At 54.5% G+C, this 25,371-nt stretch overlaps 4 protein-coding genes across 8 annotated transcripts in view; 3 read left to right on the plus strand and 1 right to left on the minus strand.

Moving 5' to 3' along the window:
- MRPL10 (mitochondrial ribosomal protein L10) overlaps window positions 1-7,274 on the plus strand; it is a 142,327-nt gene extending 135,053 nt beyond the window's left edge. Inside the window, exons 2-6 of one of the 2 annotated variants that reach the window (XM_050762838.1) lie at window positions 48-106; window positions 2,856-3,025; window positions 4,327-4,491; window positions 4,747-4,891; window positions 6,273-7,274. In XM_050762838.1, the coding sequence (XP_050618795.1) occupies window positions 55-106; window positions 2,856-3,025; window positions 4,327-4,491; window positions 4,747-4,891; window positions 6,273-6,529 (789 nt within the window). In that variant the 5' untranslated portion in view covers window positions 48-54 and the 3' untranslated portion in view covers window positions 6,530-7,274. Of the gene's footprint in view, window positions 1-24; window positions 107-2,855; window positions 3,026-4,326; window positions 4,492-4,746; window positions 4,892-6,272 lie in introns of those variants that run through there. The other variant, XM_050762837.1, reaches the window with a different exon arrangement.
- Window positions 1-25,371, minus strand: part of SP2 (Sp2 transcription factor) — a 276,227-nt gene that overhangs the window by 99,967 nt on the left and 150,889 nt on the right. The window lies entirely within an intron of this gene.
- Window positions 1,998-25,371, plus strand: part of MRPL45 (mitochondrial ribosomal protein L45) — a 390,432-nt gene continuing 367,058 nt past the window's right edge. The window contains exon 1 of the mRNA XM_050762841.1: window positions 1,998-2,001. The gene's annotated coding sequence lies outside the window, so the exon portion shown is untranslated. The remainder of the gene's footprint in view (window positions 2,002-25,371) is intronic.
- Window positions 8,905-23,496, plus strand: OSBPL7 (oxysterol binding protein like 7). Of its 4 annotated transcripts, XR_007720102.1 has the most exons (24): window positions 8,905-9,081; window positions 10,390-10,551; window positions 10,659-10,784; window positions 10,972-11,025; window positions 11,655-11,768; window positions 12,138-12,248; window positions 12,368-12,485; window positions 13,439-13,542; window positions 13,926-14,018; window positions 14,110-14,242; window positions 14,323-14,417; window positions 14,606-14,701; window positions 15,453-15,590; window positions 16,211-16,304; window positions 16,991-17,238; window positions 17,422-17,559; window positions 20,100-20,163; window positions 20,262-20,340; window positions 21,386-21,530; window positions 21,644-21,788; window positions 21,874-22,000; window positions 22,203-22,325; window positions 22,464-22,643; window positions 23,156-23,228. XR_007720102.1 is itself a non-coding variant. In XM_050762606.1 (23 exons), exons 2-23 carry the CDS (start codon window positions 10,477-10,479, stop codon window positions 22,570-22,572), a joined length of 2,529 nt encoding a protein of 842 aa, XP_050618563.1. In that variant the 5' UTR covers window positions 8,905-9,081; window positions 10,390-10,476; the 3' UTR covers window positions 22,573-23,496. The 4 variants fall into 4 exon arrangements, 2 of the variants coding, with proteins under 2 accessions (XP_050618563.1, XP_050618564.1); XM_050762606.1 differs by having other exon boundaries at window positions 22,464-23,496; XM_050762607.1 differs by lacking the exon at window positions 22,464-22,643 and having other exon boundaries at window positions 23,156-23,496.

The raw sequence follows: 25,371 nt of genomic DNA on the forward strand, positions 1-25,371 counted from the left end.
CAATCCTTAGCCCTTTCCGTCACCACTCGGCTTCCGTCCATTCTTCCGGTGGAGATGGCTGCGGCCGTGGCTGGGTTGCTGCGTGGGGGTTTCCTGCCCCAGGCGGGTAAGGAGTGGCCCAGGTCCTCACGGCGTGTCTTGCCGCCGCTCTCTAGTCCTCATCTGCCCTCCTCTACTACTGATTCTTCTCATAATCTCTGACCCCAGCTAGATCGCTGGCCCCGTGCAGCTCCTTGTGATTCCAGACTCTGGTAATCACAGCAACAGTGTCCAGCTGTTGCCTGTCTCCAGAGTTTATTTTGCCTGGACCACTCCTCGCCCAGACCTTTGCATTATGTCTGCATCTTAATGTCTCAGCCTAAATGTCACCTCAGGTCTACCCTTGACTCCTTAGCCCCATCGCAATCTGTAATTTTGCATTTAAACTAAACAGTTGCTTGTTTAAACTCCGCAAGGGCAGAACCATGTTAATTCAGCATAGCCAGCATGTGGCATGGTGCTTGATGTTAGTAAGGGTGCAATAAATATTTGTTTAATGAATGGATTTGAGCACTCAATATAGACCAGGCACTGTGATAACTATTTTTATATGTGTTAGCTCATTTAAATCTTTTAAATCATTTAAATCTGAAGCACCCTGTGAGAAAGACATTCGCATCTCCTCATTACAGACGCAGCAACTGAAGTTCAGACCAGTTGGGTGGCCAAGGTCACAGCTAGTAATTGGCGGAAGAGAGATTAAAATCCAGTTTCGGCTTGGCGCGGTGGCTCACGCCTGTAATCCCAGCACTTTGGGAGGTTGAGGCGGAGGGATCACCTGAGGTCAAGAGTTTGAGAACAGCCTGGCCAACATGGCGAAACCCCAACTCTACTAAAAACACAAAAATGAGCCGGGCGTGGTGGCACGTGCCTGTAGTCCCAGCTTCTCAGGAGGCTGAGGCATGAGAATCGCTTACACCGGGAGGCAGAGGTTGCAGTGAGCTGAGATCGCCCGTCGCTGCACTCCAGCCTGGGCTACAGAGCGAGACTCCATCTCAAAAAAAAAGAAAAAGAGAAAAAAAACCCAGTTTCATTTGATTCCAAAGCCTGCCTGCAGTCTTAACAGTTAGGTTTTGTGGCTGCTGGGCAATAAGACCTCTTACCCCAGCAAATATCCATACTCTCTGACTGTTAGAGCCACCTTCTATCTGGACCCTTTTCTGAGGTCACATCCCAGTCTTGGGAATGGCTGAAAGTGGGAAGTTCTAGTCTTGGCCCTTGTGTTGAGGATGAAAGGGTCACTTTGGCTCAGGGCTTTTGAGTGCCTCACTTGTTTTCTGTGGGGTGCTCTGTAGCATTACCTGTAAACAGGAAGAGAGGAGGAAAGAGAGACTTGTCAGAGCTGTGAGAATGGTGTAACATTTTTTTCTCCTCTTCAAATCATAGGAGAGGATGTCAGAACAGTGGTTAGAGCAGTGGTTTTCAAACTTTAGTATGCGTCAGCATCACCAGGAGGACTTGTTAAAACACTATTTGTGACCAGCCTTGGTAACATGGTGAAACCTAGTTTCTACAAAACAAAACAAAAAACACTATTTGCTAGGCTCCATCCCAGAGTTGCTGATTCAGTAGGTCTAGGCAGAGCATGAGAATTTGTATTTCTTTTTCTTTTTCTTTTTGAGACAGTCTTCCTCTGTCGCCCAGGCCGGAGTGCAGTGGCACAATCTCGGCTCACTGCAGTCTCTGCCTCTTGGGTTCAAGCAATTCTCATGGCTCAGCCACCTGAGTAGCTGGGACTACAGGTGTGTGCCACCACACCTGGCTAATTTTTGTAGTTTAGTTAGAGACAGAGTTTCACCATGTTGGCCAGGTTGGTCTTGAATTCCTGACCTCAAGTGAGCTGCCCACCTTGGCCTCCCAAAGTGTTGGGATTACAGGCGTGAGCCACCACACCCAGCAAAATTTCTGTTTCTAACAAGTTCTCAAATGATGCTGATGTTGCTGGTTGGGGTACAGGTGGGGCATACCTTGAGAACCACTAGATTAGACCAGGGGTTGGCATATTATGGTAGGGCCAGTCACTGTGTTTTATAAAATTCTGTTGGTACATAGCTTCTGCTGTCTGTTTACATATTGTCTGTGACTGCTTTTGGCAGAGTTGAGTGTTAGAGACAGAGTACATGGGCCCCAAACTTAAAATATTTATTATTTGACCATTTTAAGAAAGTTTATTCAACCTTATCCCCTTTTTCTTTCTTTTTCTTTTTCTTTTTTTGTCCGAGACGGAGTCTCACTCTGTGCCCAGGCTGGAGTGCAGTGGCATGATCTCGGCTCACTGCAACCTCTGCCTCCTGGGTTCAAGCGATTCTCCTGCCTCAGCCTCTCAAGTAGCTAGGATTACAGGTATGCACCACCATGCCCCGCTAATTTTTGTATTTTTAGTAGAGATGGGGTTTCACCATGTTGGCCAGGCTGGTCTCAAACTCCTGACCTCCAGTGATCTCGCCCGCCTCGGCCTCCCAAAGTGCTGGGATTACAGGTGTCAGCCACCACGCCCGGCCTCCCCTTTTCTTAATGTGTTCAAAATATTTTCTCCTTTGTTCTCATTTTTTTCTCGCATTTCTGCACATTAAGAAGAGCTGGAGAAATGGGAACCTCAAGAGATTAAGTAATTGACCTCAGGTCACTTATTGAAAGAGAAGAGAAGCTTTGGAAATTTAGAATTTGGGGTAGACAATTCCTTGTCCCACTCTTGTGCTGAGTCTAGCTCTGTGAGCTGTGCTTTTCTCTGCTAGAGGGTGTGTTTTTTCTCCATCTGGGATAAACTAGGGCCTCCAAGAGGTTGCATCTAACCATGTTGCTGTATCCCCTCACAGGCCGGCTGCCTACCCTCCAGACTGTCCGCTATGGCTCCAAGGCTGTTACCCGCCACCGTCGTGTGATGCACTTTCAGCGGCAGAAGCTGATGGCTGTGACTGAATATATACCCCCAAAACCAGCCATCCACCCAGCATGCCTGCCATCTCCTCCCAGCCCCCCACAGGAGGTAAGGAGGAGTTTGGATACATGTCACTTGGTGGTGGGATGGTGGATTAAAGTAATCTTGTCTCTGGCCATAGTGAAGTAGGACACTCAGCCATTGTCACTCACGTAATTATTTCACTTTGACTGCCTGATCCAGATACTTTAAGATGAAATCTGCACTTGATTCTATATTGGCTTTTGGGCTCTGGATTGGACGGGCCTGCTGAATTTCCTTCTTGTCTCCAAAAATGTGTGTGAGAGCTACCTGAGCCAGTGGGGTTGGGGAGAGTATCTCTCCAATCTTTTTTTTTTGAGACAGAGTCTCGCTCTTGTTGCCCAAGCTGGAGTGCAATGGCGCGATCTCGGCTCACTGCAACCTCTGCCTCCCGAGTTCAAGTGATTCTCCTGCCTCAGCCTCCTGAGTAGCTGGGATTACAGGTGCGCACCTGTAATGATAAATAAATTAGCCACACCTGGCTAATTTTTGCATTTTTAGTAGAGACGGGGTTTCACCATGTTAGCCAGGATGGTTTTGATCTCCTGACCTCGTGATCTGCCTGCCTCGGCCTCCCAAAGTGCTGGGATCACAGGCGAGTCACTCCGCCCGGCCATCTTTTTTGTGTGTGTGTGTGTGAGATAGAGTCTCATTCTGTCGCCCAGGCTGGAGTGCAGTGGGACATTCTTGGCTCATCGCAACCTCTGCCTCCTGGGTTCAAGTGATTCTCCTGCCTCAGCCTCCTGAGTAACTGGGATTATAGGCGCATGCCACCATGCCCAGCTAATTTTTTGTATTTTTAGTAGAGACGGGGTTTTGCTCTGTTGGCCAGGCTGGTCTCGAACTCCTGACCTCAAGCAATCCGCCCGCCTTGGCCTCCTAAAGTGCTGAGATTACAGGCATGAGCCACCGCACCCAGCCAAATTTCTCAATTTTAAACTAATGCTGCAAAAGAGTTATATTTATGATTGGCAAAATGATTCAACATGAGTATAGTGTCAGATTGATAGTTGAAGTAATTTGAACAATATTATTGTCAAGCACTGTTGACTGGGGCAGACTGCAGACCTGTTTTGGGGGAGTGGAACTGAGCATTTTCAGGTTTGAAAAACACTGGTAAAGACTGCGATTATCTAATGAAAGTGAAAAGGTTAGAGGAGTGGGAGATGTTACATGTCCCTGAGAGTCAGGGGCCCAGTTATCCTACTTGTTCCCCGATCTTTTGCACATTTGGGCATCACTGGAAGCCCTAGAACCTACCACAGAGGGAGCAAGGTTGCCAAGAGAAGTCAGCTGATATTTCCTTGGTCATTGCTTTCCAACTTCAGGAGACAGGCCTCATCAGGCTTCTCCGCCGGGAGATAGCAGCAGTTTTCCAGGACAACCGAATGATAGCCGTCTGCCAGAACGTGGCTCTGAGCGCAGAGGACAAGCTTCTTATGCGACACCAGCTGCGGAAACACAAGATCCTGATGAAGGTCTTCCCCAACCAGGTAGGGAGCAGGCCCCTTGGCATGGGTTGCCCATCTTCCCCCAACCCCCACCAGACTCAGACCTCACCATCTGCTCCCCAGTGATGATACTTCTTATTCCTCCTCTCCATGAGTCACCGTCTAATCTGGTGTCTAAGCTATGATTAGGGGATGAGAAGACCCTTGGGTTGCACCCTCAGCCTAATGTGGCCCATGACCCACGAGGTGGCTCTTCCTCCCACTTGTTCCTGTTGTCATTTTTTCCTGCTGTCCCAGGTCCTGAAGCCCTTCCTGGAGGATTCCAAGTACCAAAATTTGCTGCCCCTTTTTGTGGGGCACAACATACTGCTGGTCAGTGAAGAGCCCAAGGTCAAGGAGATGGTACGGATCTTAAGGACTGTGCCGTTCCTGCCGCTGCTAGGTGAGCAAGCACCCCTGCCAGTTAGGGGTGGGATGAAGAAGGGCAGGTGCTACAGCAGCCTGCTGCCATCTGCTCAGCTTGTCTTGGTAAAACCGTGAACGTTCTTGGAGAGAGCATCCTTTCACGGATGGGGCCTGAGTCAACAGCACATTTATTGAGGGCCGACTGTCATTCCCACACCTGTGTTGTCTCACTACCCCAGGTCACTTCTGCACTGGAGGGAAGACTAGGAAAGGCAGACATGGAGCAGGGAGAGAAATTTCAGATACCTTGAGTCTAACAGTGGGGTAGTGGGTGCTGAAACCCACACAGATGAAGATATTTAAAACAAGTAGCCCAAATAAAGGGTGCCGAGGGCCAGTGACCACTGTTTCTCAGACTCCCCTGATGCTGACTCACTTAAGGGGCAGAGAATACTGCACGTGTCCCTTGGAAATCCAGATTTCATAGGTCTCTGTGGGGAGGGGGTGGGACAGGAATCTGATTTTTTTTTTTTTTTTTTTTGAGATGGAGTCGTACTCTATCACCCTGGCTGGAGTGCAGTGACGCAGTCTCAGCTCACTGCAACCTCTGTCTCCTGGGTTCAAGCAATTCTCCTGCCTCAGCCTCTTAAGTAGCTGGGATTACAGGCACCTGCCACCACACCCAGCTGATTTTTTTTTGTATTTTTAGTAGAGATATGGTTTCACCATGTTGGCCAGGCTGGTCTCGAACTCCTGACCTCAGGTGATCCACCCACTTCGGCCTTCCAAAGTGCTGGGATTACAGGCGTGAGCCACTGCACCTGGCCTCATCTGTATTCTCTTTCTCTTTTTTTTTTTTTTCTGAGATGAAGTTTCGCTCTTTTCACCCAGACTGGAGTGCAATGGCATGAACTCACCTTACTATAACCTCTGCCTCCCCAGTTCAAACGATTCTCCTGCCTCAGCCTCCCGAGTAGCTGGGATTACAGGTGCTCTCCACCATGACTGGCTAATTTTTATAGTTTTAGTAGAGACAGGGTTTCACCTTGTTGGCCAGGCTGGTCTTGAACTCCTGACCTCAGATGATCTGCCTGCCTTGGCCTCCCAAAGTGCTGGGATTACAGGCATGAGCCGCTACACCTGGCCACCTGATTCTTATTTACAAGGAAGTTTAGGAAACACTGACTTAATAGGGGTTGGGGCCAGGTGGATATATTAAGAGTTTTCTGAGGGAAGAGTGAAGAAGTAGGGATCAATCCCAAGCAGAGTGGGTGTGGTGTGGGGCACAGTGGAACCCAGCTCTTGGGGAAGGCAGGATTTTGAGAAGGGCAATGGAGAGCAAGTTCCTAGAGTCAGAAAGCTGTTTTCAGAGAAGAAAGGCATCTGCAAGGAGCCCAGCTGACCCTGTGTTCTTCCAGGTGGCTGCATTGATGACACCATCCTCAGCAGGCAGGGCTTTATCAACTACTCCAAGCTCCCCAGCCTGCCCCTGGTGCAGGGGGAGCTTGTTGGAGGCCTCACCCACCTCACGACCCAGACCCACTCCCTGCTTCAGCACCAGCCCCTGCAGCTGACCACCCTGTTGGACCAGTACATCAGAGAGCAACGCGAGAAGGATTCTGTTGTGTCGGCCAGTGGGAAGCCAGATCCTCCTGACCCTGTTCCGGACTCATAGCCAGCCTATTTAGCCAGCCCTGCGCATAAATACACTCTGCTGTATTGGCTGTGCTCTCCTCCGCGGGAGATGTGGAAGAACTTGGGGTGGGGGAGTGCGTTTGTCACTTGGTTTTCACTAACAATGATATTGTCAGGTATAGGGCCACTTGGAGATGCAGAGGATTCCATTTCAAATGTCAGCCACTGGCTTCATCCTTAGTTTTCCCAACTTGGGACCTGATAGGAGCAAAGTCTCTCTCCGTTCTCCAGGTCCAAGGCAGAGATCCTGAAAAGATAAGGCTATTATCCCCTGCCTCCTTGGTCACTGCCTCTTGCTGCACAGGCTCCTGAGCCCACCCCCTTGGGGCACAACCGGCCATGGCCACAGTAGCTCAACCAAGCAGTTGTGCTGAGGTGAGAGCCTGCTGTGTGCCAGGCTTTGTGCTGAGTGCCGTACATGTATTAGTTCCTTTACTCCTGACCACATTGTACCCATTTCACAGAGAAGGAGCAGATAAATTAAGTGGCTTGCTCAAGGTCATGCAGTTAGTAAGTGGCAGAACAGGGACTTGAACCAAGCCCTCTGCTCTGAAGACCGCATCCCGAATTTCTACCCTAGAGCTTCCTCATCAGGTTACCCAGAAGTGGGTCCCGTCTACCATCCAGGTGAGCTTGGATGTTAGTTCTCCACCCTCGAGGTGTACGCTGTGGAAAGTTTGGGAGCACTGCTTTATAATAAAATCAAATGCATTCTACTTCCTTTATTTTGTGGTTTACATGGCTATCCTCCCTATAAACTTACTCTCAGGAGCTTCTCTGTCATCTGACTTTGCTCACTCTTGTTTCCCTTCCTAGGAAAATCCTCTTCTCCTACACCCGTTCTCGCAAATGGCATCCCGCACATGCTTGCCCTGTTAAAGGCAGCTGACAGCTGTATACCCACTAGCTAACATGTCTCTGGTGGTTCTGGACAAAAGGCCTATGGGAAAACTAGGATTCTCTGTTAATGGGGAGTTCTGAGAGCTCTAGGGTAGGAGGCCTCATGCAAGTCTTCATGAACCAGACATTACTAATAAAGGAGATGGGATGCTTAACTCGAAGCCCACCGTCATCCTTGATTGGAGCACATTCTGGGTGGATGCAGGGGTGACCCGGGGAGGGTGGCTGTTCAACATTGTTTCTCGGACTTGAAGCAATGCCACCGCTTCCTTAGTCTTGGACAGGTACTGTCTGGCGGGGATGATCTGCAGCAGCCTTTTTGTGGCCTGGGCCAGGACCAGCTTCCCACAGTGCCTTGCCCTGTGCTGTATGCCCGGGATGCTCAATCACTGGGAAGTGACTTAAAAGGCCCTTGAGGCTCCTGGATGCTAGAGCTTGTCTGACCAGTGCTGCCCAGTGCTCCTGTCCCTCCCAGAACCCTGCCAGGTACTAACAATGCCCTCCACCTGGGGTGGCTGGAGCAGCGCTGAGGCTCTGAATAAAGGCAAGACAGTGGGTGTCCCTGAGAGATATGTGAGACCCTGAAATGTGAACCAGGCCCAGTGAGGATGAAGTGGAAGGGATAAGTGGCCTAAGTCACTTTTGGGGTCAGAGAAGAAACTTGAATCACATCCTTCACCTGAGGCCCCAACTACTTCTTTCCAGAAAAGACTACTTTTTTCCAGAAAACTTTGCTGCACTTGAAGCTGTAGGTCTGTGCCACCTTCATTTGAATGAATTTTAGACCTTTGTTAAGAGCTGATTTTTCATGAGAATTGAGCAGCTGGACACAGTACTCCAGCAGAAGGGTAAAGGGAAGGGAGGGGACCAGCATTGCAGCCCTTTTAACAGCAGCTGTGACTGCCCCAGGCCTGCTCCTGATCAAGACACTGCAGGCTGTAGGGTGTCATCGTATGCACAGGCACTTTTAGATCCCTGTGGGGCCTGACCTAGTGGGGCATCACCCCAGTGAAGGGCCTCAGTGTGGGGACTGCTGGCTGTCCCTCTTCTGGCTTGACTGCCCCTGCTGACTGTGCTCTTGGCACAGTCTTACTGTCCCAGAGGGGGGATCTGTCCCTCCACCATCAACCTGATACTTTTGCTGGCTCCAAATTTTGCAGTCTATTTTCAGATGTAAAATGAGAGGGGGGGGGTGGGGGTTAATTAGGAATTGGCCTTGGGCACTAACAGGGTCACTGCCGTGGTAGTCTGAATAAAGCCTTTACCACCACTGGCGTATAGCCAGCAGTTCCCCAGTCCTCTGATCTATCTGGAACCATGCCCAGTGGGGACTGTGCCCCCGCTCCCAAGCCACATGGATACTAGGGCGGTCTGCTCAGCCCTAAGTCCTCCAGGGAGCAGGGGGGCAGAGCTGAGCGGTTGCCCGGAGCTTGGCGGGAGGAGGGGACAGGGGAGAGGGAGGTGGGGAGATCCGGCTAGAGGAGAGGCTCCGACGTCTCCTTCCTTCCTGGTTCCTGCAGCAGCTGCTGCCACTGCTCAGCTTGGTGAGGAGGGAGCCGGTGACTCGGAGACGGTGACTCAGAGGCAGAGCGGTGTGAGGGCCAAGGAGCACTGGCGTCCATGGACCCTGGGGTAAGGGGGCTGCGTGGCAGCAGCTGACATTCCTGAGAAGAGCTTCCTCCCACCTGAAGCTGGTGGGTCTGCTCCCGAGATGGTGGGAATGGAGGTGGAGAGGGGGCACCCACCTGGCTCGCCTAGACCCCTCACCTTCCTACCGATAGAGCCTCCCCCTCCACCCACAAGCAGTGAGAGGCCGGGATCCCCACAGGGCCTGGAGAAGGGCACAGAGATACCCGAACACCGGAAGAGTTTGGGAACTTTCAATGGCTGAATGCAGGAGTTTCCTCCCAGGTCAGCCTCTTGCAGCAAGGGTCCCTCTGCCCCAGCCTCCTGGGCACCCGTTCCTGCCACATCCCTGTCCGTTCTGGGCCTCAGTTCCTCAGGTGCTTGCTAGCTCCATTAGAAGATCTGGGCTGCTTCCCCCACCTCAAACCAGCCTTGCCCCTCCAGTCCCCTCCCCCGTCTCACACACGCAGAGCCTCATGCATTATTGATCTCCCTGTGGAGCCAGGATGGCCAGGGCCAGTGCCAAGGGTGCCTGTGGGCACTGCTGCAGGACCTGTGCAGACCTGGGCATGTCCTGGGCCCCCTCTTCTCTCATGAAGTGTCTCTTTTAGCCCAGTGTCCTGCCCTCTCTGGGTGGGTGGCACTTCTCAGAGCCCCAAGGACTGGGACGGTAGACGGGATGGTGAGGCTTTAGGGGGCACTGAGGGTCCAAAGAGGGCATCCTAGGGGCATGTTTGGTAGGAGGAGACATGGGAAAATGGGGCTATCTCAGGCCTCAGTTTCTCCAAGCACTAGAGAATATGGAGACTAATTGGTGGGAGACTGGGGAGTTTTCTGCAAGGGGATCATGGCAGGGAAGTCTCTGAGTCACGGTGGCAGGGTGGAGGGGTCCTGAAGGCAGAGGCAGCTGGATTGAGGAGGTCTCGCTTGTCCAGTCTCTGAACCCCTCTGTCTCTTCTTGGAGCCTCTTCTGTCACTCCCTTTCTTCACCTCTGAGCACTCCCAGGGAAGCCTCTAAAGAAAGCACTGAATATTTCCTGGAGTCCCAAAGTATGTGCCCAAGGCAGGCTGCGCATATGTCTTGTGGTTTTCCCTGGGCATCTGCCTGTCTGCTGTGTGCTAGTTCATGTCTCAGGGCAGTGTCCATATCAGGTGAAAATGGGTGGGGTCAGGACAGAGGGGCAGACTTGGGAGAGGCATGGCAGGTGAGCAGAGGGTGTGTTGGTGAGTCCTTATCTCAGAGGATGTGGGAGGGGTTGGAGGCGGGGAAGGTGATCAGAATTTGCGCCAAGGGGGTCTTTCTCTTGCTTCAAGGACTCCATCAGGAGCAGGTGACATCCTTCCCCTTCCACCCTGCTCCCTGCTCTACATCCCCAGCAGGGAGTGGCCTCTCCCTTCTCCATGGACTTCCAAGAGAGGGACCCGCCCTTCCTGCCTGAGAGCGCTCAGTCCTCAAAGCCCAGCAGTGCTCAGCAGGTCAGAGAGCGCGAAAGCAGTGGTGGGTGGGCCAAGCTTGAACCGGACCGGGAGGGGCCAAGGCGGCCATCTCACCAGTGCTCCCCTCCCTCTGTCCTGGACTGCAGGCCTCTGAGCTGTGGGAGGTGGTGGAGGAGCCTCGGGGCAGGCTGGGGACAGAGGGTGTCATGCCTGAGAGGCAGGAAGGTCACCTGCTCAAGAAGAGGAAGTGGCCTCTGAAGGGCTGGCACAAGGTAGGGTGGGCAGGCAAAGGGAGGGGCCAGACATGGGGGCGGGGTGGGAATGGGGGGCAGCTGCCAGGCAGTCTAATGGTGTTTGCATGATGAGAAAGAAAAGAAAAGCTAATTTGTGTGGTTGCCCTCTCCCTCATGCCCTTCCTCTCGGCCTCCTGGGTCCTGTCACTCCTGGGCAACATCACAGAGATACTTTGTGCTCGAGGATGGAATCCTTCATTATGCAACTACCCGGCAAGACGTGAGTCCGGGCAGTGGCTTGGGGTTGTGGGAGGAGTCTGGCCCCAGTATGCCCTGGGCAGGCACGGGGTATCCGGAATCGACCAGAGCAGGGTCTGAATCCCAGGTCCACCACTTGCTGAATGTGTGATCTTGGGCGAGTTACATCCCTGGGCTGTAGCTTCCTCATCTCTAACAGGAGAGTGCCTTCCCCCAGGTGCAGAGCTGTCATGGTAAGGGAGGTCATACACACAAGGCTCTCTGGACAGGGCAGAATAAGTGCCCAAGAAATGGGGTCTTTACCACTCTCATCCTGGTCCCATTCTCAGGCTGGGAAGGAGGAACTGAAGGCCTGAGTACCCAGGATCTCTCTGGGAGGGCGTTGCCTTCCACAACCCTCCAGACCCCTGAGGGTGGGAATAGTTTTTCTTGATCTGTGACTTCTTAGAGCTCAAGATGTGACTTGACATAGGGGAGCGCTCTGCACATGGGAGGATGATTGACAAGTCTCTACTGATAGTGTGACTTGGACATGAGAGTGAACCTGCCACCTGGCCCTTGAACGTAGAATGGCTTCAGGGAGATGGTAGCTCTATGGCTCTGAGAGCCTAAAATAGGTCCCCTGTACCCCCACCAACACTTCACTCCCAGATCACCAAGGGGAAGCTCCATGGCTCCATCGATGTCCGGCTGTCGGTCATGTCCATCAACAAAAAGGCCCAGCGCATTGACCTTGACACTGAAGACAACATCTACCACCTCAAGGTGACATCCCTGGGAGGCAGGACATGTGTTGGCCCCCAGCCTGGCAGAGGCATTGGAACACACAGGGGCAGGGCCTGAGGGTCTATGGAGCTCAGGGTCTGTCTCTGAGTTTGACAAGAAGTAAGTTTCCATCCTGTAAAAACTGCCAAGGGCAAACCTGCACTTCTTGGTTGTTGCATGGACAGGCACAGATCTAAGGGCTCAGAAACCTGGGCACCTTGCACTCTGTCTCTCTGCAAGTGAGCTTTGCACAAACCTGGCTCTGTAAGAAGGGACTCTGCTTGTCTGGGGATCAGAGCCCTGACTTCTTGCTCTTGGAAAGTGTTTCCTCCCTTCAGATAGCCCTCCCCGTCTCCATCACTTCTGCAGATCAAATCCCAGGACCTGTTCCAGAGCTGGGTGGCACAGCTGCGTGCCCACCGCCTAGCCCACCGCCTGGACATGTCCCGTGGCACACTGCCCAGTACCACTCACCGGAAGGTAAGGTGGACCCTGGGGTGCAGACAGGTAATGTGGCAATTCAGGGGCAGGGGCTATGGGGAACTGTGAGACCCAGGGAGGTGGGCACCATCCTTCCTGACCCTGGGCTCACCCCACAGGTTCCTGGTGCCCAGCTTCCAACAGCAGCTACTGCCTCAGCCCTACCTGGGCTTGGACCGCGGGAGAAGGTGTCTTCCTGGCTGAGGGACAGTGATGGGCTGGACCGTTGCTCTCATGGTGAGGGTCCCTAGGCACAGCACCTCCAAGGGTAGGGCCCAAGCTGGCAGGTCTAGATAGCATTAGCAGGATGGGAAAATATTACTTCCATCCCCACCTCAGGGAGACTCAATTTAATGAGACAGCCTCTGTCTCCAAAGAGATCCAATCTACTTGGGCCCTGTCCTGGGCAGTCCCAGTCTTACAGAAGAGTAAGAATCTGTCAGGGCACATAGACAGACATGGATGCAGGGATGGGAATCATGACAAAGCAGATACTGAATACCCACACGGGGCAGGGGCCTGAGGAGTAGTGCCAGGGAAGGGGTGTGCTCTAGAAAAGGGTTCCTGCAGTAGGGTCTGTGAAGTTGGCCTGAAGGGAGAAGTATAAACCAAGTAGAGAGAGGCAGGGCAGGGTGAACACATCCCCGGTCTGCTCAAAGGCAGCAGAGGTGAGGTGTGGTCTAGAGACAGAGTAGAAATTAGGGTTCAGGCCCTCCCAGGAAACCAGGGGGCACCACACCCACAGGGGTAGGGACCCGAGCTCTTGAGCAGGTAACAGGGAGCAGTATCAGGATCTCCACGAAGTCAATGTTGGGAGAGTCATGTCCTTGAGCCTGGGCTTGGTGGTTCATGCCTGTAATCCCACCACGTTGGGAAACCAAGGCAGGCAGATCACCTGAGGTCAGGAGTTCAAGGCTAGCCTGACCAACATAGTGAAACCCCATCTCTACTAAAAATACAAAATAATTAGCCAGGCGTGGTGGCACATGCCTGTAATCCCAGCTACTCAGGAGGCTGAGGCAGGAGAATCACTTGAACCCGGGAGGCAGAGGTTGCAGTGACCTGAGATCATGCCATTCCACTCTAGCCTGGGCAACAAGAGCAAAACTCTGTCTCAAAAAAAAAAAAAAAAAAAAAAAAAAAAAAAAAAAAAGAAGAGAGAGTGATGTCCTTGTTCTTTCTTGCCACAGAGCTCTCTGAGTGTCAGGGGAAGCTCCAGGAACTACACAGGCTCCTCCAGAGCCTGGAGTCCCTGCACCGAATCCCCTCAGCCCCTGTTATCCCTACACACCAGGTAAGATCCAGGGGAACACACAGGGTCCTGCTCAGGCCCCCGATCCCATCATTTCCCCAGGATGGGTCCTATTCCTCCCACACCGCTGCAGTTTCCTGGAGAGCCACGCATCGCCTGGTTTCCTCCCTACCCCTGCCCCATGTCCAAACTGTGTCAAGGTTGTCTCTGTTCCTCCACGCCCATGCCTCTGCCGGGTTGGCTGTCATCTTCCACTGGGATGTCAGTTGTCTCTATCCACTGGCCTGAGCGGCCCCACCCTCTGTGCTGGGTAATCTGCGGCCTCCTCCATGGCGTAGGAGGCCGTCTACCTCTCCCAGGCTGTGACGGTTGCTGCCCCTTTTCCCCACCCTGTGAGTAAAATTCCCCCCACCTTGACTTGCCAGGCCTCAGTGACAACTGAAAGACCCAAGAAGGGGAAACGGACCAGCCGCATGTGGTGTACCCAGAGCTTTGCCAAGGATGATACCATTGGACGGGTGAGGTGGGGCGTGCACCTCACATAGCTGGGGCAGGATGCTCTAAGGAGGCCGGCCCCTTCAGCCCTTCCCCTTCACCTTCACCCTTCAGGTTGGTCGTCTCCACGGCTCTGTTCCCAACCTGTCTCGCTACCTGGAGTCTCGGGACTCCTCGGGCACCCGTGGGCTGCCACCCACAGACTATGCCCACCTGCAGCGCAGCTTCTGGGCCCTGGCCCAGAAGGGTAAGTGCATGCTGGGAGAGGCTGATAGGGAGCGGGCAGGAGTGAGCGAGGACTCTGATGGTCTGCCCCACCCCCTTTAGTGCACAGCTCCCTCAGCAGCGTCCTGGCCGCCCTCACCACGGAACGGGACCGACTGAGGGATATGCACCAGGGCTCAGAGTTGTCAAGGATGGGGGTGAGGCCTGGGGGACAGGGTGGCTGGTGGGAGGAGAGGGCTTGAAGCTGAGGACTGCCAGCCTGGGGTCCGATAGCAGATCTGGGTGAGGGTGGGGGTTTGGCAGAGGCAGTCTCTGCAGAGAGGAGGTGGCAAGGTGGGGAGGACCTCATCCTCCTGGCACTGTGTCCCTCACCCTCTCCCTGCAGGTCTCCGAGGCCCCCACTGGCCAGAGGCGCCTCCACTCACTGTCCACCTCCTCCGACACCACGGCGGACTCTTTCAGCTCCCTCAACCCTGAGGAGGTGCGGAGCCAGGGTGGGTTGTGGGGGCCGATTCTCCTGCGCCTTCTCTCCCAGTGGGAGCCAAGGCCCAGGGCAGTGGGCAAGGTTGATTTTTAGTCCAAGACAGCCCCAAAACTTGGCTCCACTGTCTTTCCCATAAGGTTGGCGACAGCCCCATCTCAGTCATTTTGTAACAATGTGCAGGGTACTTTTTCTTTTAATTCAGAGTCCTCTGATGCAGTGATTCTCACCCTCAACATAACAAAACTGAGGCTCAAAGGGTCTAACGGGTGAGCTGAGGCTCCTGCAATTATAGGTGGGCTGAACTGAGACTCGGGCTCTGAGCACAGACTCTGGAGCTGCATTCCACGGGTTCAAATCTGGCTCTGCTGCCTGCCAGCTTTGTGATCCTGGGCCTCAGCGTCCCAATCTGCAAATTGGGGGTGATAATTGCACCTACCTCACGGGGTGGGTGTCCGGATTGAGTGGGTTAGTGCACACAGAGGGCTTGGAGTGGGGCTCAGGGTCAGTGCCGGGAAGTGTAAGCAGTTATCATGGAGCCTGCGCGCCCTCACTCCCAGGCCAGGGCTCATTCTACTATGCCTTTGTCCCCTGCTCACTCCCCTCTGCCTCTTCTGCTCAGAAGGTGTCTGACTCAGCAAAAGTGCCCGGTTATGCCTCCCTCTCACGGGAACTGTCAGGCAAGCGGGTGCCCAACCTGACTCCCCCGGCTTGGCCCCGGAGCCTCACATCCATCTGGTTGCTCCCACAGCAAGAAGCTCTGTACATGAAGGGGCGCGAGCTCACCCCCCAGCTGTCGCAGACCAGCATCCTGTCCCTTGCTGATTCCCACACAGAGTTCTTCGATGCCTGTGAGGTTCTCCTGTCCGCCAGCTCTTCTGAGAATGAGGTGAGGGAAGAGGGAAGCTGGCAGTGAGGCGGGGCGGTTGGGGGGGACCTTGGGAACAGAAGGGTGGGGTCCACAGAGACCATAGATTCCTCAGCCCCTGTCTCTGGGAATATGTCCAGATCAGTTGGGTTTGTGTGGCCCTGCTCAGAAATCTCTGCTGGGGACTCTTCTTCTAGAGGAGTGTGACATTTTTATCCCCATGGGGTTCTCCTGAAACTACTGCCACAGTTGCAACCCCAGTCATCTTCCTATGACCCTGTCTCAGCTTCAGCGCTCCCTTGATCCCCTCTTCTCAGACCCTGAACCTCAGTAATCCCCAACTTACCTTCTGTCTGTGTCCCACCAAGTCCCTGAGCTTTCTCCCACGAGCCACAGGGCCAAGTCCCTGAGCTTTCTACCACCAGCCACAGGACCCGGCCCTCCCTTTCCCAAGGTGGCTGGGCACACTCTGTGATGCCAGGTGTCCCGGGGCAATGTCTTAGGGCTCAGAGCTCCCCCAATACATTCTCTTCCCCTTCCCACCAAAGGGCTAGCTGGGCAGATTCTTGCCAGGCCCTGGGCACTGCCCAGCTGCCCGGGGGAGGCCCAGTCTGCCCGGCCTGTCATCTGTCCCGGCCCAGGGCTCAGAGGAGGAGGAGTCGTGTACCAGTGAAATCACCACCAGTCTGTCTGAGGAGGTGCTGGACCTCAGGGGAGCTGAGCGCTGTCAGAAAGGTGCCAGCTGGGTGGGCAGGCAGGGAGGGGTGGGAGGCAGGTGGAAAAACAGGGTTTGTCCACAACCCAGGCCCATGCAAAGGCCATCCCTTGTGGTGCCTGATGGGCTAGTGGCTTTGGGTGCTGACCCCAAGAGCTAAGGAAGGCCAGGTCATGAACTGGGAAATATTCCAGGAGCAGCTCTGCTGGGGTGGGCCAGGCTCCGGCCTTGGGGCTGGCCTCTGTTGCAGCAGGCTTGCCTAGGGCCTTGGAGGGAGGCAAGAGATCCCACTTTGCTGCTTGTTAGCAGTGTGGCTCTGGACCTGTCATTTTACTTCTGAGAGCCTATTTCCTCATCCATAAGATGGGCTGGGTAATCTGGACTCTGACCTCTGTTTCTGTGTTTATAAAGGGAACAAAAGGCAAGGGTGAGGACTCAGGAGGGGCTCCTGGGGTGCAGGGTTTCTGGCAGTGGGAACCGTCCGCCCCTTTGCATGGCTCCCACCCCTGCCAGCCAACTCAGTCCCTGGGAACTTGTCAGCAGTTAGAGCCCCAGTCACCCTGCCCTGCTGTGAGTCGAGACACGGGCTCAGTGGGGAGTGTCCCAGGGGCTTGGGAGGCAGCTGGGCCCTGGACTGGGCTGTGGGCTTGCCGTGTCTGGGATGGCTGGTGCCCAGTTGGAGAGTGACATGGCAAGGCGGCCCCAGGGGGGTGTGTTCCAGGGAGACCCATGGCGCCACCCCGCCGTCGCTGCCTGCCGGCGGCCAGCGGACCTGGGGCTGACGTGAGCCTGTGGAACATTCTGCGCAACAACATCGGCAAAGACCTGTCCAAGGTGTCAATGCCTGTGCAGCTCAACGAGCCGCTCAACACTCTGCAGCGGCTCTGCGAGGAGCTGGAGTACAGCAGCCTCCTGGACCAGGCCAGCCGCATCGCCGACCCCTGCGAGCGCATGGTACCTGCTACCTGTCCTTATGCCCAGCCCAAGGCTGCTTCCTTCTCCCTGGGACCTTTTCTCCCAGAAAATCCTGGCTGGGCTGTTCCTTGCTGCTGAAGTTCCACCCCAAGATCCCATAGTTTGCTTGCTTGGGGTGGCGGCCCTATCCTCAGCACCCTGCACCTGCCTTGCTCCCCACAGGTGTACATCGCAGCCTTTGCTGTCTCAGCCTACTCCTCTACGTACCATCGAGCTGGCTGCAAGCCCTTCAACCCTGTCCTGGGGGAGACCTATGAGTGTGAGCGGCCTGACCGAGGCTTCCGCTTCATCAGTGAGCAGGTGTGGCCTTGGGAGAAGACGGCTGGCCTTGGGTGTCTGGGGCAAGGAGAGACCTGGGCTTTGGGACCAGAGCTGGGGCAGAGAGACCAGGGCCTGGGAGAGGAGCATGGGCAGTTGGCTCTGTGCCGGGCTCTGTGGTGCTCCTGGCCCACGTTCTGAGGTCCAGCCATGGGATCCCAGGAGTTCCACCTGGGAGCTCATGCTCTAGGGGCCAATCTTGGGCTAGGATGAACTGGAGGATGAATTGGAGAGAGCTGAGAGTACAGGGGCTGGGGAGAATAGGATGTTCCTTCTAGATGGTGTAGAGGAATGCATGGAGCAGGCTTGGGAAGGTTAGAGATGGGGCTGGAAGACAAGGTGGGCCAGACGCTGAGGAGTCCTGCCAGTGAAGGGAAAGAGGCTTTGGGCTTTTGTATGTGTGTTTTTAAATCCTGAAGGCATTGGCACCATGGAGGATTCGAGGCAGTGGAGTGGCTGCTCAGAATCTCAGTGTGCAAAGCACACCCGGGTGGCATATGCCTGGTTGGTGGAGGCCAACAGGGTCCGTCTTGTCATCTCTGTAGAGCTAATGAGGCCCTGCGCTTAGGCTGCGGTGTTTGGTTCAAGAGCTGTTTATGTGCTGCCCCTGACAGGGCCTGGTGCTTAGCAGGGTACTCTCTCGTGTAGGGAAAGGGGAGGTTTTTGTCGACAGGGAGAAGTCTGGGCGGCCTGATCTGGGGAATTCAGTGGGTGCATGGTGGTGCCAGTTAGCAAGGTGGACAGTGTGTGTGGGAGCACACTGACTATGTGGGCTTGACTTCCACGGGAGATGGCCAGGAGGCTCTGGAGTCGCTGGCTTGGAGCTCCTCCAAGAGCACCAGGTGGCACTAACAGGTCGAGGAGTCGCCAGCTTAGAGGGAGGAGGACATCAAGGGAGGACTGCCCTTGGGAGGACTGCCCGCAGTGTCTAGGGAAGAGGGCAGGCAGGAGCGCTGGGAAGCCCCAAAGGGGAGAGAGCGCGGGTCCCTGGGACCTGAGGGGTGTCATCGGCTACCTGCATGAGGAAGGTTTCCGAGATAGGATGGGGACAGAGACTGGATTGCAGAGGGTGTAGAGTGTAGGTTTTATAAAAAATAGAGAAAAAAGCAGACTATTTTCCAAAAATTTTACCATGAGGGACAGAGGAGAGAGAAGGTGGCAGTTGGTGGGGGATAAAGGTCGAGGCAGTTTGTGTGTTTGTTTGTTTGGATTTGAAGTGTTGTTGAAAACATGGTGAAGACTGACACAGTACGCTCATGTGTACAATAGAAAATAAGCCTCCGTCTCATCCCAACGCTCCGAAGGGACTACTGCTACCAGCTTTTGGGATTCCTCCCAGAAATGTTTTACGCATATGTGAACAAAGATGTGTGTGTCTAGAAAAGAAAGGTTTGCTATTTTTTAAGGTGAAAGAAACAGAAAATCTTTATATTCAGAGAGAAAGAGAAATAAAGAGGGAAAGACTGAAGGTGCGGAAGGAGGAGGACGGGGGAACCTGGGGGGCATCGGTGGGAGCAGGCTGACTGCGGCCAGAGCAGAAGGAATCACCTCCCTGACCCACCTCTGTTCTGCCGCAGACTGTGGGAGGTGAATGAGGTGTGAAGGGCCTGGCTTGTGCCTAGGTCCTCAGAGAAGGATTGGTGAGGGATGTCAAGGGCCCAGATACAGGACATTGTAGATTTAGCAGTTTCTTAGTGTGGGTCGTGTCTGTGTTTTGGCAACAGAGTCAGAGCCAGGGGTGTACAGAGGAGGCCAGTGCTGGCATTTCTGGCAAGTGGTGGAGGTGGCTGAGGGTATTAGGTGAGAGTACTGTAAAGGGCAGGATGGGGCTAGCAGACCATGGGAGGGCAGTGCAGTCGGGGACCTGGACATCTTGGCTGGAGCCGTGGGCAACAGGGAATGGAGAGAGAGGCGAGGCAGGCAGGCTGTGGGATGTTGGAATTGAAGGCTTCAGATGTGGAGCCATTCCAAGTGGGGACAAGGCCAAGTGTTTCCAAGGGTGTGGGGTAGAGGTTGCAGGGCAATGATCAGCTTTGGGGTGGGGTGTGGGGGAGATGGTGGGGAAGAGGGTCATCAGCAAGGGCTGCATTTCAGGCAGGGGATGAGGTCCCCACCTGTCAGTGGTTATAGGGTGATGATCAGTTTTGGGGTGTGGCGAGGGGAGATGGTGGGGAAGAGGGTTGTCGGCAAGGGCTGGGTTTCAGGCAGGGCATGGGGTGGAGGCCCCACCTGTCACTGTTGCGGGGAACTTTTCAGGCTTGAGCAGGGGTTCTGGAGGACGCCATAGACAGGCCAGCCAGAGGAGCTCCTGAGGAAGAGGGAGCGAGAAGGGAGAACATAGAGGCCTCATGGGAAGAAGAGAGGATGATGGGTTTGGGAGATGGCCAAGGGTGATAGGGACAAGAGACCTGGGACCAACTGGTCTTGTGGTACTCAGGGGAAGTGGGGTTGGGAGTAAGGGACTTTGGGGTGCCCTAATGGTGCTCAGGGACAGCCTCAAGAGAACTTCTTTGCTCACCAAGGTCTCCCACCACCCCCCTATCTCGGCCTGCCATGCGGAGTCTGAGAACTTCGCCTTCTGGCAAGGTGAGGAGTAGAGGGCAGGGCGGGGTGGCCCTGGGCAAAGGGAACACCCTCTGGCCTTATCTCTGTTGTTCTCTCTCCCTTCCCTAATCCAATTCCAGATATGAAGTGGAAGAACAAGTTTTGGGGCAAATCCCTGGAGATTGTGCCTGTGGGAACAGTCAATGTCAGCCTGCCCAGGTGGGATTCTTAGACTCTCAGCAGCCAGGCCAAGCCACAGGCAATCCTTCAGGCTGGAGAGGACGTGGCCTTAGGGACAGGATAAGGACAGGATAGGAAGGTCTGTCCTGAAGCTGCTTGCAGTGGGTCAGTGTCTGTAGGTTTTATACCTATATTTACAGCAGTCGCCAATAGAGAAAGATGAAAAGCCTTAGAACGTAGTAGAGCTGGAAGGGCCCATCGAGGTCATCTGACTCAGCGGCTTTCACACTTTTTTGACCGTGACTCACAGTCAGAAATGCCTTTGAGACTTCAAGCCAACGCGTACACATACACGCACACAGAAACCTAAATTGATCTCAGGACTTAGGGGTCACAGACAAAATTTGAAAAACTCTCATCTAGCTAATTTTACAGGCAGGGGACTGAAGCCAGAAAGAAAAAGGGTGTTGAGAGTGGTCTGGGTGTTGTGGGAGAGATCCTGGAGTTTGGAGTCAGAAGCCGTGAGTTCTGCCACTCAACAGTGATGCAAATTAGCATGAGCCTATAGTCCCAGCTACTGGGGAGGCTGAGGCAGGAGAATTGCTTCAACCTGGGAGGCGGAGGTAGCAGTGAGCTGAGATTGCACCACTGCACTGCACTCCAGCTGGCCCGGGCAACAGAGCAAAAAAAAAAAAAAAAAGGTAGTGATGCAAGCAGCAAAAAGACTTGACACCTTGCCTGTGACATGACAGTAAAAAGTAAAACCCAAGAGAGGTGAGGATTAAGCAGGATAATGGATGTGAACATACACATGGTTCCTGGTGCCCGAGGGCAGGACACTTTGTGTATTTTCATCTGCGTTGCTCAGGCACTCAGGGGCATTGTAGATGAGTGGAGATGTGTTCACTGAATACGTTCTGTGAAGGCCGCTCTGCCTTGTGAATATAAGTCATCCTTCACTGCAGAACCAGAGCTGGGACCCCAGGGTTCCTGTCACAGACCGACGTGACCTGCTCCAGCAAGACAGGAGGCCCCTGACTCGCTGGGGCCGGCCAGCTGCCCTTCCATTCCTTGTCTCTCTCAGGTTTGGGGACCACTTTGAGTGGAACAAGGTGACGTCTTGCATTCACAATGTCCTGAGTGGTCAGCGCTGGATTGAGCACTATGGGGAGGTGCTCATCCGGAACACACAGGACAGCTCCTGCCACTGCAAGATCACCTTCTGCAAGGTACATGTGCCACCCTGACCCTGCCCATTCACCCCCGGCAGCCTCAGTCTCTGGAGGTCACCCTGGCTAAGCGGGAGAGGACACCTCCCTAACCCCTGCCTTCCCCACCCCAGGCCAAGTACTGGAGTTCCAATGTCCACGAGGTGCAGGGCGCTGTGCTCAGTCGGAGTGGCCGTGTCCTCCATCGACTCTTTGGGAAGTGGCATGAGGGGCTGTACCGGGGACCCACACCAGGCGGCCAGTGCATCTGGAAACCCAGTAAGTGGAGGGGTCACAGAGGGCTGGATGAGGCTGGAGCAGCTCAGGCATGGTGCACCTACCCCAGCCCCTTGCCTTCCCCCAGACTCAATGCCCCCCGACCATGAGCGCAACTTCGGCTTCACCCAGTTTGCCCTGGAGCTGAATGAGCTGACGGCAGAGCTGAAACGGTCACTGCCTTCCACCGACACGAGGCTCCGGCCAGACCAGAGGTCAGTGCCGGATGGGTGCTAGCCTAGAACCACCTGGCTCACTCCCTGCACGGAGTACAGAGCTGGGGCTTTGTCCTTCCTTCCCTGAGTGGCCTCAGAGAAATGGGGCTTGTCTAGAGGACAGAGCTGGGCAGGGACAGAGGCCTTGGGTTTGGGGGCCCTGCAGATGGACAGTTCAACTGAGTTTGATCTGGATCCTCAGGTACCTGGAGGAGGGGAACATACAGGCTGCTGAGGCCCAGAAGAGAAGGATCGAGCAGCTGCAGCGAGACAGGCGCAAAGTCATGGAGGAAAACAACATCGTACACCAGGCTCGCTTCTTCAGGTGCCTCGGCCTCGCCCTCCGCCCTGGGTCTCCCCTTGAGCCCTGCTTGGAACAGGGCAGGTGTGGGAGGCAGCACCTTAGGACCCTAGCCTGCCTTCTAGATGTTCACCCCTCACTGCCACCGCCTTCTCCCGCCAGGCGGCAGACAGATAGCAGCGGGAAGGAGTGGTGGGTGACCAACAATACCTACTGGAGGCTGCGGGCCGAGCCAGGCTACGGGAACATGGATGGGGCCGTGCTCTGGTAGCCCTGGCCCCGGGGGCAGGAGGCTCTGGTTCCTCACTCCTCCTGCCTCCACCCCCTACCACGGACACATGGGTGAGGCCAGGCTCCCCCCTTCACTGCCCTTGAGACCAAAGGGGCAGCCCTGGCCCTCCCTCCCCTCTGCTGGCCAGAGGGGCTGCATATCAGCCCACCCCGCACCCCACCGTTTGGGGTGAGAAGCAGAATCTGTGCTTCCCCAGTCTCCTTGCCCCAGACAACCAGCATGTAGGACCCTTTCTGCTTCACCATCCCCCTTCCTGTCCCCTTTGGGGTACTTGGGGGAGACTCTGGCTCCCAGGATCTGTTCCCCATTTCAGTGCCTTCCTAGGACACAGGGGACCCCTTGATTCTCCCCAGGCTTTCTGTGCCCAGGGCTCTGTCCCTGGCAGTGAGGTTGCAGTGAGTGAAGGAGAGATGATCTGTTCTCCCCTCCCCTTCCCCTGCCCATCTCCAGCATCTTCTTCCCCTTCCCTGGCCCTGCAGGGCCTTCTTCAGCTCCCTTTGGTTGGTCCCTGGCCATCCCTCCTGTCCTGGATCCCTTCTCCCTAACTGCAAAATGCCTGCAGCTTCCAGCTCCTTCGTCCCTGATCCTCAAGTGGTTCCCTCCCGTCTCAGCTCAGCGGATCCCCCAGAGTGGAGGAGGCCTCTCCGTGAGGAGGGAGCAGCCCAAGGCGCCTGGCCTCCGACCCACCGGCAGCGAGTGCGCAGGTGTGAGTGTAAGTTCATGTAGAAGAGTGTGTGCGTGTGCATCTGTGCCCTGCTTGCAGGCGAGCAGGGCTCCCTCATGTAGCCCGGCCTTCCCCCTGCTGGGGGTCCGCCACATCACTGCTCTTTCTCACAGTCTGCCTCTGATGAGGGTGAATTGCTATGACATTCCCAGCTCCAATAAAGACTGTCCCAGACTTTGGCCTGTGACCATTCATTGAAAAACATGTGGGCTCAAGGTCAGCGGAAAGCCCGCAGCCACTGTCATGGGTAAAATGAATTCTGTCCCCCAAGAAATGTTTCTAGTCCCCAGGCATGTGCATGTGACCTTAGTTGCAAATAGTATCTTTGCAAAGACAAGTTAAAATGAGGTCACATTGGATTTGGGTGGCTCTACTCCAGTGACTGGTGTCCTTATAAGTAGAGTGAAATTTGGGCAGACAGACGTACGCAAGGGAAGACAAGTGTGTGAAACAGACACACGGGAGTCGGCCACGTGGAGACGTAGGCAGAGATGGGAGCGACATATCTGAAAGCTGAAAGTGCCAAGGCTGCTGGCAACTGCCCGAAGCTTGGAGAGTCTGAGAGAGATTCTCCCACTGAGCCTCAAGAAAGAGCCAGCCCTGCTAACACCTGGCCTCAGCTATGAGAGAATACATTCCTGTTGTTTTAGGTCACCCAATATGTGGTGTACTGTTCCAGCAACCTCAGGAATTGAATACAGCCATCACCAACCTAAGCCAAAAGCCCAGAGGTCATCCTCCCTCCTGCTTGATCCCCTGTCACTTCTACCCCAGGTGTCTCTCTGCACTGGCCCCTTCTCTCCATTTCACTGGCTAGGCTGGGCCCTCATCAACGCTTGCCTGGACTATTGTGGTGGCCTCCAGGGCGGTATTTCTTCTTCTTCTTCTTTTTTTTTTTTTTTAGACAGAGTTCCCTCTTGTTGCCCAGGCTGGAGTACAATGGCGCAATCTCAGCTCACCGCAACCTCCGCCTCCCAGGTTCAAGCAATTCTCCTGCCTCAGCTTCCGAGCAGCTGGGATTAGAGGCATGCACTCCCACGCCCAGCTAATTTTGTATTTTTAGTAGAGACGAGGTTTCTCCATGTTGGTCAGACGGCTGGTCTCAAACTCCCGACCTCAGGTGATCTGCTTGCCTAAACCTCCCAAAGTGCTGGGATTACAGACGTGAGCCATCGCACCCGGCTTCCAGGGCGGTATTTCAAGAGAAAATGTGGCACTTCATGTCTGCTTAAAATACATCCCCTGCTTCCCAGTGCCTAGAGGAAAATCCAAACTCTTCAACCGGTAGAAAACCACATGGCCCCTGGCCCCCTGTCTGGCACAGAGTGCTGGCCCCCACACTCAGCACCCTAAGTCAGGTCTGTGCTAGTATCCCGCTTTGACCCCCAGGATCAGTGTTCAAGGGCGGAAGGGAGGGAGGAAGAACAGGAACAGCTGCCTTTCCTCCCCTATGCTCTTGCCCCTGGGGCCAGCTCTGATTCTGAAGCTGTGTGATCTTGGTCAGGTTGCCTTCCCCTTCTGTTCAGAGGCTTCAGTCTCTCATTTGGCTTCTTTCGTGTCTTAAAGGAGAACGTCTGTGAGGTGACCCAGGCTCCTCATTTCATTCGTTCTCTCTTAGCTCCTTTCCCCTACTCCCACCCCACCACCTGCAGCAACAACGACCCCAGTCCTGCTCTGGTTCAATTAGTGTCCCAGGAGGAAGTCATGCTTTCTTTGGGGGGTGGCAGAGTGGCAGGAACAGAGGGGGCCCCTGAGCTACGACAGCCCTTCACATTGTCATCTTTTTCTTCCTCCTCATCCCCTGCAGAGGAGCGGTGGTCCACATTTCCAGTTTATTTACCGTGTCAAAATGAACACACTTGTCCTGACACCACATGCCAGAAATAACCTCAACCCATTCCAAAAAAAGCCAAGGCCTGCACACATTCAGGATATTTTTAAACAGTATGCACTGTCCTTCTCCGGGCCCTTTCCCCTCAGAGCACCACAGCACCTGACCCACTAGCCTGTGACAAACTGCCACGTATTTTAAGAACCAGGGTTTAGGCTGGGCA

Source organism: Macaca thibetana, chromosome 16 (genome assembly GCF_024542745.1).
Source record: "Macaca thibetana thibetana isolate TM-01 chromosome 16, ASM2454274v1, whole genome shotgun sequence".
Taxonomy (NCBI): Eukaryota; Metazoa; Chordata; class Mammalia; order Primates; family Cercopithecidae; genus Macaca; species Macaca thibetana.